General features: G+C 43.3%; 1 protein-coding gene across 4 annotated transcripts in view; it reads right to left on the bottom strand.

Moving 5' to 3' along the window:
* The window catches only part of Tnrc6a (trinucleotide repeat containing adaptor 6A), a 77,125-nt gene that overhangs the window by 4,017 nt on the left and 61,087 nt on the right, over positions 1–12,021 (bottom strand). For 2 of the 4 annotated variants that reach the window (XM_060366895.1, XM_021655002.2), the window contains 11 exons: positions 11,831–11,977; positions 11,536–11,673; positions 10,767–10,895; positions 10,188–10,265; positions 9,769–9,976; positions 7,518–7,649; positions 4,478–4,636; positions 3,911–4,051; positions 2,580–2,687; positions 1,180–1,401; positions 18–88 (listed from right to left, as the gene is read on the bottom strand). In XM_060366895.1, the coding sequence (XP_060222878.1) occupies positions 18–88; positions 1,180–1,401; positions 2,580–2,687; positions 3,911–4,051; positions 4,478–4,636; positions 7,518–7,649; positions 9,769–9,976; positions 10,188–10,265; positions 10,767–10,895; positions 11,536–11,673; positions 11,831–11,977 (1,533 nt within the window). The remainder of the gene's footprint in view (positions 1–17; positions 89–1,179; positions 1,402–2,579; positions 2,688–3,910; positions 4,052–4,477; positions 4,637–7,517; positions 7,650–9,768; positions 9,977–10,187; positions 10,266–10,766; positions 10,896–11,535; positions 11,674–11,830; positions 11,978–12,021) is intronic. The other 2 variants (XM_060366896.1, XM_021655009.2) reach the window with 2 other exon arrangements.

Consider the following 12,021-nt stretch of genomic DNA (forward strand, 5'->3'; position numbering starts at 1 on the left):
GGTAGGCACCTCCTTACCTGAGGTGTGAGGTTTTTCAAAACAAGCCAATTCGTTATTCTCCCTGAGCTGCTCTCACCCCAGCTGGAACCTAGACAAGGAAAAAAAGACAGTCAGTATTCTATACCTGTGGCTTGAATGACCGTTTAAGACAAACACAGCCAATCAAATGACAGTTAATTCCAGTCATCAGGAATCTCTGCTTCCTTCTCTTTTCTCTACTTTTCCCTAGTGTAACAAACAGACCTGTGACATCAGCTCACTTCAGCCTGGACCAGACACTGACCTCTACTGCAGGTGGCTCTACTTGGGAAGGCAGGCAAGCCACAACACTCTGACTCTCTAACACCTTTTCATTTATGACAAAATACTTCCACCTCTCTGAATATACCCCTAAGATATGAAGCTTTAAGGGGACTGAACTGTTTGGCATCACCCAGACATCCTTTGATTTTGTCTGGGTTACCACATGAGTTCCACATCTAGCCTTCCTGCATGGCACCATGGCAACCAGTTTCCTTCTAGCAAAGAAACTTTTAAGAACCACCTGTTCCCCATGCCTACTTACAGGTATTTCATAATGATGTCACTGTAGGCCTAGATCTGCTTGACCTTAAGGAGCAACAGCACCCACTTCCACTCTCAAATGTCTGCTTAAACAGTTAACTTCATGGTCATTCTTGGGATAGGCCACGCTATTACCCAAACAAGCCCACTCTCCAAGGCTCAGTTGGATTGTCCTCCATAAACTCTCTCTAGCTTCATGTTCTATATGGCAGTCTTTCTCAGCCAGCCTGCCATAAGTAGGAAACCAACAGTCCTTTGAAGATGCATTCCCAAGGAACTTCTGAAAACCACCAGCATTACTATTGATTGAGGTATCTTTGGGTGAGCACTCTTACTTATTTAGACTTCCTTATACTGAAAGTCCCTGCCCTTACTCCCCTTGTGGTAGGATTTCAGGCATGCACCACCAGATAGGTTTGGGTAAACATTCTTTAGGAAATTAGTCAAGAATCCTTGTAAAAGGTAGCGATGAACTAGGAATCCTGTTCACACTCATTCTACCTTTACAGAGTGTAATCCCACAGCTAATGGTATCGGTCCATGGTAAACTGGATAGCTGGTAATAATCAATATTCACCAAGCCCATAATCAAACACCATAGCTACTGTGTCCTACCTGGGGTGTATCTGGCATCAGAATTTCCCCATCCTCCACCAACACGAAGGGGAGAATTATCCCACGTAGACAAGGGTGGCTTCTGACCAGTCAGCCCTGGAGGTGGGCGGGACGGAGCAGTGATGTTTTTAGGTGGCAAAGGGACTTTCCACAGCTCATGAGCCAGAGAGGTGTTTGTAACTGAACCAGGAGACCACGTCAATTTGGAATCACTATTTCTGGCTACTCAAAGGAGAAAGGGGAAAGAATAAGAAAAATTGAAGTTGGGCTATTAAAAAAAAGAGAAACTTCACCTAGTAACATCCACTGTCCAATGAAAAACAAGTTAAATAAAAGTTAACAAAAACCCCTAAATGCAGCTAATGGCCTAAAGGAGAAAAACAAAAAGCTCAAAGGCAACAACGACTCCTCCCTCAAGACCTGTGGCCTCATCTGTTACTGTCTCGAGACTGTGCAAGCACAGAACTTCTCCCTGAAATCACAACACAGATTGTAAAATACACCTGTGGATTCCCAGCCAACTGGGCCACTCAAAACAGACACAAGGTCACAGATACATTTTACAGTTGTCAATTACACACGGGAGGAAAATCTCTAACAGTTATCCCAAGTCAGCAAGGTAGCATGGCACATGTTCACTGGCTGGCTGCCAAATGCTAGGCTCCCAGGCACTGCTCTTACTATCCCTATTGTGGTAACACAAGATCAGAAAGGTACATGGTTTACACAGCTAGAGTGCAAATGCAGGCCTTTTCCAGCTTAAAAACAAACAAAATGAGAACAGGTGATCAATTCTTGCCCCACTCCTGCTGGGTCAAAGCAGTGCTAATGGGGTGGGTGTAGAGTAACAGGACAGAGAGGCAACTATGTCAGACACAGTGGTAGTTAAAGACAGGGCAGAGAAAGGACTGGGCAATTCTTCAGCAATTCCTGAACATTCAGATCTAAGTTATTACAAAGCGCATGGCCATTATGCCAAGACACCTCCAAGTGTGGCTACAGAAAGCATGGCCACAGCATAGTTTACCTGAACTGCAGCATATGTATGCTGCAAACCCCAGTGCCACAGCCATCTAGCTCACTGCAGAGGCCTAACTCTCCAGGGCACACTCATTCTGGTACTGCCTCCAAATTCCTACTTCCTGCATTTTACAGAACTATCAGCTGTGAAGAACTGAAAATGAATAAATAAACACAATGGCTTTCAGAATGCTTTAACTTAAACTGTACTTTATCACAGGGCTGAGGTGACTTATATGACAGAATGTAGACTGTTTTAGATGCCTGCAGAACAGCAAATTCAAAGAGGAGAATACTTCGCTTGGATCTCAGACACTTGCCAACTACCTGAAAAGACAGTAGAGGAAAAGCAACAGCCAAGCTGCTACGAGAGGGCCCACCTGAAGTGCTTTGTGCTGTACTGCTGAGGGGAACATTGTAGTTGGAGGCACGAATGGATGACCAGGCACTAGTTGAAGGCAGCGTGGTGTTCAAGGATGAGGATGACCCTGCAGAAGAGTCCAGTTAGCTACAAGAGCAGGGCATGGCGCCTGGGAAGTAAGTGGCAGGGTCACAGCATGCCCCAAGATAGGAGGTGGGAACAGTTGGATTAAAGATGGAGCGGAAGACAGCAGCTTCCTTCTTGCTCCCCGAGAAAGTGCAATGCCTAGATGACCCAGGCTCTGCCTCCAGCACTGAGCACCAAAGAGGCTGTTCTTGCTGTCCTAGCCGCTGGCTCTTGAACTGCAATGACTTCCTATTGGCAAGACAGGTCACGAAGGCACCCTATTACAGGCACTACCCAAGAGCCAGGCCTTCAGCCTTCTGAATGGGGCTCTCTAACATGATGTCTTCTTTTAGTTTAGCTCTAGACCTGACCATCGCCTAGTCACTAGGACAGTCTCCTCACTAACCCCCAATACAGTTCACTCTGCATCCCATTTAAATACACTGAACCTTCCAGTCAAAAATGTTAGTGGTGGCTCTTCCCTTAATATCAAATCTAACCTTTTGACTTTCAGAACATCCTAGCCACAAATAAGCAGTTTCTATAACCAACCAATTCTTCTGTACTCCCCTTAGCCTGGCCTTGTGCTTCACTATCTTCATTCTGCCATTTCAGAATGACAGGATTGTTAACTTAGTACTATAATATGACAGACACTGCTACCTTAATAAACTCTGTATCAGTAAAAACTGTTTTACATTTTCTTTGTAATTACTAAAAGGGATAGAAAGCAGATTATATTTTACAGGAAAAATTCAATTATTTTAGTATTTCAGTAAGTCACTAATCTTACTTTTAGGAAAAAATAATGGACAGAATACTCACATATGCCTAAGGTGAAAAACAGCCCCATGGTACTCACAGGGTTTCACCTGACAGCCCTTTAGAAAATACATATGAGTTTCACTGTTTGAAGCCTTGAAATCCCAGGCTGTTTCTCCTGAGGAAAGCAGGTCAACATTCCAAGTATAAATTAACTATACAACTAGCAGTTGCTGACTGCATTATTGGAAAGTAAATGTTTGAACATCCTTGGTGTTCACTTGTTCAAGCCACAACTCCTCATTATCTTAAAAGTGGCTGCAGTTAATGTGTTCTCATGTCCCAACTCCCGTGACATGAGGAAGCGCAGGAGCACTGCTTAAAGTTTCCCCAGCCATCTTGAGCTGTGATTATCCCACATTGTTGCACAGCATTCTGGCACTGATTCATGCCTCTACGTACCACTGTTCCTGTCCCTGAGGTGGTCAACTTCCCGCACAGTATTAATTGAAAGACTGTTTATGACACTGCCAGGAGTGACGTAAGGGTCAGTTTCAGGGTCAATGTTTGGATAACCTTTCCATGGTTCACCAGGGCGAAATTCTGCAAACAGAAATTAAAAATTAGTGCATGGCTTTAAGTTCAAACTAAATTCCAAACAGCCATTTCTAAATTCTGTGACAACATGCTAAAAGGCCATGCTAGTAACACAATATTCTATACCCCTAATCCTAACTTGCTTACGTACGTATACAACTGAAATAATTTCTGAGTTTGTATTTCACGGCAACTCAAGTAGGCCCGAGATGCACCTCTGGCGATCCTCAGTGCCAAGCATATCTCACTCCTCACAAGGTCAGTGGCTCACCCCGGCATCACTGCTTGGAGCAGAGGAGCTGGAGCATGCAGCTAATGATCCAACTTCACGCTCACCCGTTCACTGCATGCACCATGTCTATACTTCTGATACAGAGTCAGGTTAAGCCACTGATGAGACCAGACATCATGGAAAGGCTGTGAGCATCTTACCTGGTGGCCAGTTAACACTGCTAGAGCCGTTAGGCGATTTGGCACGTGGCCAGCCATCTCCTATTGAACCTGGAGGGCTGGCTGGTGAAGTACTGCTATTCATAAAGTCATAGGGAACAAATGGAGAGTCTTCCAGCCTAAAACCACTTGAAATAGCACCTACAAAGAGAAAAAAGTATGATGGCAAAATATAAGCAAGCCACACACCACAGTCACTTCTTAGTTTCTTCAATGTAGTAAACCTTCTCATCAGGAACGTAGGTCTCAAACTATCTAGTACGTTATGTGAAGGTACAAGAAAAAAAGAGCCCTCTGAGCTTCCCGACAGACAGCATGCATGGATTTTGACACATCACATGAAGACTGAGTAGAACAAACCACAGTGACTCTAGGATTCCTGCTGTTTCCTCTCTCTGTGTCTCTCTGCTTATCAGTTCATTCTGACGAAGACAGAACCCTTCTCCCAAATGCAGAGCTCTCTATCTACTTCTCTACTAATTCTTTTTTATAAAAGTCTACAAACTTTGTGGTGTGTGTGTGTGTTCATTCGTTCTTGGAAGGCAGAAAGAGCATGTCATTACCTGGGGCTGGAGGTGAAGCCAACTGTGAGCTGTCTAACACTGCTGCTAGGAAGTAAATTGGGCCCCTCTTCCAAGTAGAGAATTACTCCTGACTACTTGCACTGTGTCAACAGTGCCACCTCTTTATGGCCTAAGTTTTACCTATATCTACTACTTAGTCCTCCACCTGCTTCTGGCTCAGATCAGATCATCAAGCCGTTCTCTTTTAGCTGGTCTTCCTACAGTTGAGTGATTGGTAAGTTTAAGTCTTTGGGTTGAGTCCTTTCATACAGCCTCTTCAGACTCTGTATAGCCAGGCATTCCTATGGGGCACTGTCTCAGACTTCGAACAACTCCATGTGCTACCACTTAAGAGTACTTATTATACTGTACACAATGGGTGCCCACATGTTCACTTCTGCCAACAAATGAGCTTCTCTAGGGCAAGTATGTATAGAAACATCTGTAATAAACAAATTCAACTTTCTCCACAAGAACTTACTCATCTGTGTAATATGTCTATTGTTAATGTTTTGGTTTGTGATATGTAAACATGTTTTTGTTAAAATTCCAAGTTGGAAAAAAAAATAAAATAAAATTCCAAGTTGGGGATTTTGGTTTGTCCACGCCTCTTAAGTGTCTTGTGCAGAGCATGGTCTTTGCCAGGTGGAATTAAGTTGAATTCTGAGAACTTTGAAAGGTGTGAATATGACAGCCTAGAGGAAGAAGGCATGGCTGTATAGAGGAGGACTGCTTGCTGCTGGTTCACCCTGCTGCTGCATTTGCTGTTTGCTAATTTGCCGGTTAACTGGACTTCTGAATTTCTGGACAACTGATACTGGTATTGCCAACAGAATCTTATGACCCTACCCAGTGGGAAATAGCAGAGAAAATTCCGTCCTTAGTTTCCACCTACCTTCTTTCTCTCCTACCCAGTGTTGGAGGGTTGGAAGGGGGGTAGAAGCATTTAATAACCCCAAATAAAGTAGGTTTGTTTAAAAAAAAAAAATCAAGGCCAACATATGTCATCCTAATGACATATTGCTATACCCACAGATCAGTGTACTGCCCAACCCTTATTACAGTAGCTTCTTGCAGTAGCTGGTGGTTAACGTAGTGACCCATAACTGGTTAATGTGCAGAGCCTGAATCCCCAGGCAGACCTAAGTGAATATCTGCATCATATCCTTCCTCTCAAGACTCAGGGATATATGCAAAAGGGGCAGAAAGACTATTATGAGCCAGGAAATGGTATTTTCTAGACATAACAGGACAGAGGCATATATGAATTCACAGACATTGTGAGAACATGCACAAGACATGTTTAAATTCAAGCCAGACAAAAATCCCAGCATTGAGGACAGGACAGGGACACAAAGTCTCACTCCTAGCAGAGGAGCTACTGGCACTGCCTGCTGCCGGGAGAGGGAACATCAGTTTTCTTCAATGGAATGACTGTGGTACATCAACCACTCCAGGGCAAGTCCCCGGCTCAGGAATACTCCTGCCAACACAAACTGGCCTCCATAGTTGGTGCTGTTGTTTGTTTTAAACACAAACACGCACACAGATCATGCAAAATTCTCAAAGAATAGATGTTTAAAAGATAATGCATCTATGTCACACACACGCAGATTGCTCCTGTGTCCTCTTTAACACAACACAATTAAAGTCAATTTGCTTTCTGCGTGAAGATCTCTTAAATAAGACTTGTGGTTTTGTGTTGTTTGTTTGTTTGCTTTTTTAAAGCAAGGATGCACACACAGCAGGGCTGGGTTACCTTAAGCTTATTACACAGCTGAGGATGACTGCAGATTGAGCCTATCTCTACCTGGGATTACATGTTTGTGCCACAATGCCTGCTTAGCTTTACAAAACATTAGGAATAAGTGGGCTGTTTGGCTTACCCAAGGCAAATTTTTGCAGTAAGGAAAAGGTCTAAGGCTAATTTGACTTTGGAATATATACACAAAAGATGATAAAAGCCAAAATTTAGCTTCATTCAGGTTTACATACTTATTTGTTATTTTATTTATTTATTTTACTTTATGTGTATGAGTGCCTCTATAAATGTGTACCACCAGCATGCCTGGTACCTGTGGTGATCAGAACAGGGTGTCATATTCCCTGGAACTGGAGTTACAGCTGAATTCTGAGGTGCCATGTGGGTGCGGGGAAATGAATCCAGGTCCTCTGAATGAGAATCAAGTGCTCTTAACTCCTCAGCCATATCTTCAGCCCTTGTTTTGTTTTTTAAATTGTGTGTGTGTGTGTGTGTGTGCACGTGCGCTCTCGAGTTTGAAAGAGAGAAAGTCAGCGGACAAGTTGGCGGAGCTGGCTCTCTCTTCCTAGCATGTCTGTCTTCGACACTCAACTCTGGTTGTCCAGCTTGGTGGCAGGCATACTCACCCACTACATAATCTTACCTCCATACCCACCCCACAATTTTTTTTTTCAAGAGACGTTTAAGACTATGATACCATGTTTGCTGGAGTTTTGATCCAAAGATGTGTTCACAGAAATGCTGTCCACTGTAGTCCACTTCCTTAGTCTTGACTGTGGCTCTTTAATACTGTTCATATCCATATTTACATTCAAGTTTGAGTTCAAGCCTTAAAAATAAAATTTAAACCTTATAAACCAGCACATTTTCCTTCCACTTCCAAACATTTATCTTCTAATAATCATACGCAGGTACTGTTTTCAACGCTGCCTAATGTCCCTCAACAAGTAACACCCTGCACATATGCAGTCACATCACAGGTGGCTGGGTAGCTACGCTCAATGCTCATAGTGCTGCATTTTCAAACCACAAAGGCTCGTGCTACCACAGGTAGAAATCTACTCCTCCATATCTTGATCATTTAAAAACTTCACAAAATAGGAGAAAAAAAAAGTTTTAAGGGGACCATGTAAAGTTTTTTTTTCCATGTAAAATTTTTAACTGTAGCCCAAGTTTAACCATTTTACCAGTGCCATGTATAATATATGATCATTCTCAATTGTCACTTCTTGATTGCAAACTGATAAATTTCCTGATGTATGACTGGCCAAAGGATGCTATTTAGAAGTACAATTCCTAACTCCAACCTGAGAGAGAGAGAGACACCCATATCTAAAGGCACAATTTGAGTTTTTGCTGACAGAGCAGGATGTACTCAGACACTCTCTTGGACTTTGGACTAAAGACGGATGATTCAGTTTTACATACTGCTGCCAAATGCTTGTCATGAAACAGTTGGAACACAGTCCCAAGAAGTTCTTATTTTTAAGTCTCAGACTCGATGGTTTTAAATTATGGTTTTAAATTCTAGGCATGCAGTATGAATTCTCTGAAGTCATTCCCAATTCCATTTTTGCAGAAAGAAATCAAATTTGTGCTCTCAGACCTATCAATTAGACCAAAAATTTGCAAATATTTTGTATAAAGGTTCAAAAGGTAGCTTAGAGAATGTTTGGGCTATACAGCCTTCCCTGTCGCTATGCTAAAGCACTCACAGATAATGTTAAAGAAATAATAGCTCTGTTCCAATAAAATGCTTTTTTTTAAAAAATGTTTTTTAATATTCCCTTCCTTCCTTCCTTCCTTCCTTCCTTCCTTCCTTCCTTCCTTCCTTCCTTCCTTCCTTTCCTTCCTTGGATTTAGTTTTATTATTTATACAGTCTTTTGTCTGCAGGTGCGCCGCAGGCCAGAAGCAAGCACCAGATCTCATAGATAGTTGTGAGCGACCATGTGGTTGCTGGGAATCGAACTCAGGACCTCTTGAAGAGCAGCAGTGCTCTTAACCACTGAGCCATCTCTCCAGCCCACCCAATAAAACTCTTTCATGAAATCAGACAGTAGACTAAATTTTGCTCACAGGCTCTAGTTTGGTGTCTGTGTGGATGAAGCAGAATGGAAAGGCCACCAGGAGAAGCCCTCTATTAAGAGCTTCCTCTCCACAGCTCTGCATCTACCAAGTGGAATCACTCCCCTTCATCATCATTGGCTTCTGTAATATTTAGACACAGTGCAAACTGATCTGGAAACTTGTTTCGGCTAACAATCTCAAAGAACTCACATCCTAGCTGAGAGTCTATTATGACTCCAAATCCAAAACCTCTCAGTCACAGAGAATCGCCAGCAGGAACACATACCCCAAATGCTATCTACAGCCCAGAATATGCTATGAGAACTAATGGTCTTCAAGAAGACTCGGGTAGTAAGCGGCTCATTTACATGAAATGATTGCTCAGGTAGGGGAGAGTTTAAAAAATGAAAGAGGTGTATGCTTAACCAAGAATCAATCAGGAACCTAGAAAAGAGAAAACATACAAGCCTTGAGTTTCCTCAGTGAATAAAAGCCTAGTGATATACAAGACAAATCCAAAGACAATTCTTCCTCATTCTTATTTTTGTAACACAAGTGACAACATAATGGAGACTATTTCCAGTATTTCCCACAGAGCAACATCTGCTTACCACCTCTCTTCTTAACAACACTGTCATGAGTCTTCCTGCCTCTGCTCACCCTATAGTCTGGATCAGAAAATGAGTGTGCCCTTTAGTCTGTCTCTTTCAATAGGTAGAACATTCGTAAATCCTGTGACACCACCCCATGAAGATGAGCTTAATCTAGAAGAAAGCAGGTTATTCTCCAGTAAGTGGCATCTGGGGCCGGTGCTGTGCTGAAGAACAGGACTACAGAGGCAGTGGAGGCACATGCCTGTCGTGGCCAAGCAGGAACTCACCTATAGGAAAGTTGCTGAAAGCATTTACTGGCGATGGCCCTTTCTGCAGCTCGGGTGTAGTGTGGGGCATAACATTGTCAAGGAAGGACTTCATGGCTGGCTGATGGAGCGGCTGCTGAGAAGGCGGAGTCTGCTGCTTCACCAGCAGGCTTGGATCAAGTTGACGAGTCTGTTGCATCATCTGCTGCTGCACACTAAGAGGTCGACCCTTCAAACGACAAAATGATGCAGGAAAACTGTGTAGGTGTATCTTTACAGGTGGACATTCTTCATTTCTGAACTCAACTCCTTCTCAGGAGGAAGGCCACCAATCTAAGTTCTACAGTTCTACAGACTTCTGAACAAACAACAGACTAAAGGCTCACTGTATTAGCTTTTAGTACGATTCTTTCATGAGCAAGTGGAGAGGGTCTCCGTACCTGCTGGTCTTGCTGCTGCCGGTTAGCAGGAGGCACGCTTCTCTGACTCTGCGCCCTCTGCTGCTGCGCTAACAATCGCTGGAAGAGGATACACAAGGGTTGTCACTGCTCAGCTGTTATGACTGGATTGCTTACAGGTAGCTATGGCCAGCAGACCTGCAGAACTAGGCTGCAGACCCAAGTCCCACCTCATATGCAACACCCCTTCCTGGAATACGTGTCCAGTTTTCAGAAATTCTGCAAAAACCCACCTTTTAATTCAAGTTAACTTTTGCAGTACTGCAGACAGAGCCAAGGGCTTAGTGTATGTTAAACTGCCAATGAAACATCCCCAACCCCAGCTTTCACTTTAACAGATTTTTCTATTGTTTTTGTTTCGGTTTTTTGTCTAATCATGTTTCCTTCCTATATTCCCTTCCTGAATCTCCCCTGAAAAGACCCTGAACTTCATGTAGGTTCACTGTTCACCTTTTCTGACAGGCGGTCTGCTCTACGCAGGTTATAAATGTGCTGACTCTGTTTACTGCAGTGTCTGATGCAGAATCCCAACTGCATGCTGAACAGACAATAAGAATTTACCTGTAACTGGGAGATCTGAGAAAGCTGGTTTAGTTGGGATAGCTGGTTCAGCATGGCTACCTGTTGAGGGCCAAAGAGCGGATTCAGGCCACCGTTGTTTGGTGCATACTTCAGCAATGAAACTGGAACCTTAGGATCACAATGGCAAGTTAATAATGTTGCTGTAATACCCAGACTAAGTGCACTGTGCAGTCTGATTACCAGCAGGGCAGTTAGAGTGGGGGCTGTTCCATGAGTGGTTAGTCATTCAAAGTGTTCCCCTCACTAAGACACAGTTCACACATAGCTTCCTCATGGTAAGTAAAAATGACAAGGGCAAATCCTGACCATATTTTATTTTGCTGTTGCTCTAAGATGTTTTATGAAGAAAATGATACATTATAGATTTAAGTAACCATTAATTTTCCTTCTCTCACACTTTTGTAACAACAGCTACTCAGCACTTGCTGCACCTCAGAGATGTCAATAATTATTATGATGTTCAGTGGTCACCTCAAACATAAATTTTAACTTATTTTTATGTGTATGTTTTGCTTGCACGTGTATCAGTGAATCATATGCATTCTTGAATCCCAAACAGACCAGGGGAGGGCATCAGATTCCCCAGGAACAGAGTTACAGACAGATGCAAGCTGCCGTGAGGGTGAGAATTAAGCTGGGTCCTCTGGAAGACCAGACTCTTAATGCTGAGCCATAGATCCAGCCCTCAAGCATAAACTTATTCAAGGTTCTTCCCAGGAAAGTGGGAGAGGAGGGGGAGCTTGTTCACCTGAGGGGAAAGTAATGGAGGAGGCACTTGAGCACGAAGATTAGGCTGAGATGAACTGAGAGGTTGTGCTGGAGGCTGCTGCATGCCCCGGGGTTGTGCTGCTGTGTTTCCAACACCAAACATACTAGGATTGCCATTCTGGAGAAGAAGCAACAAAATAACAAGTGATTCTTCAGGGAGAGACACTTATTACCGTATGATACTACCGTTTAAACACAGCAACTACATACAAAGGAGACGTTACTACTAAGACAGATCATTCAAGAGAAGGCCTACAATGCGCATCTGCACTTACCTGTCTAACAGAATTCAAGTTTTGCGTACCCAGCCCTGCTATGGAGCCAAGGGCCTGGTTAGGTAGTGCACTATTTGAAGGGGGAAGCTTCATGCTTTGACTGGACATAAACTGCATGTTTTGGGATTCATCTGCTACAATGCCATCCTGATTGGACAGACAGAAAGATGTGTAACACCAGCCAAGCAAAC

This window comes from Meriones unguiculatus, chromosome 14 (genome assembly GCF_030254825.1).
Source record: "Meriones unguiculatus strain TT.TT164.6M chromosome 14, Bangor_MerUng_6.1, whole genome shotgun sequence".
Lineage (NCBI taxonomy): Eukaryota > Metazoa > Chordata > Mammalia > Rodentia > Muridae > Meriones > Meriones unguiculatus.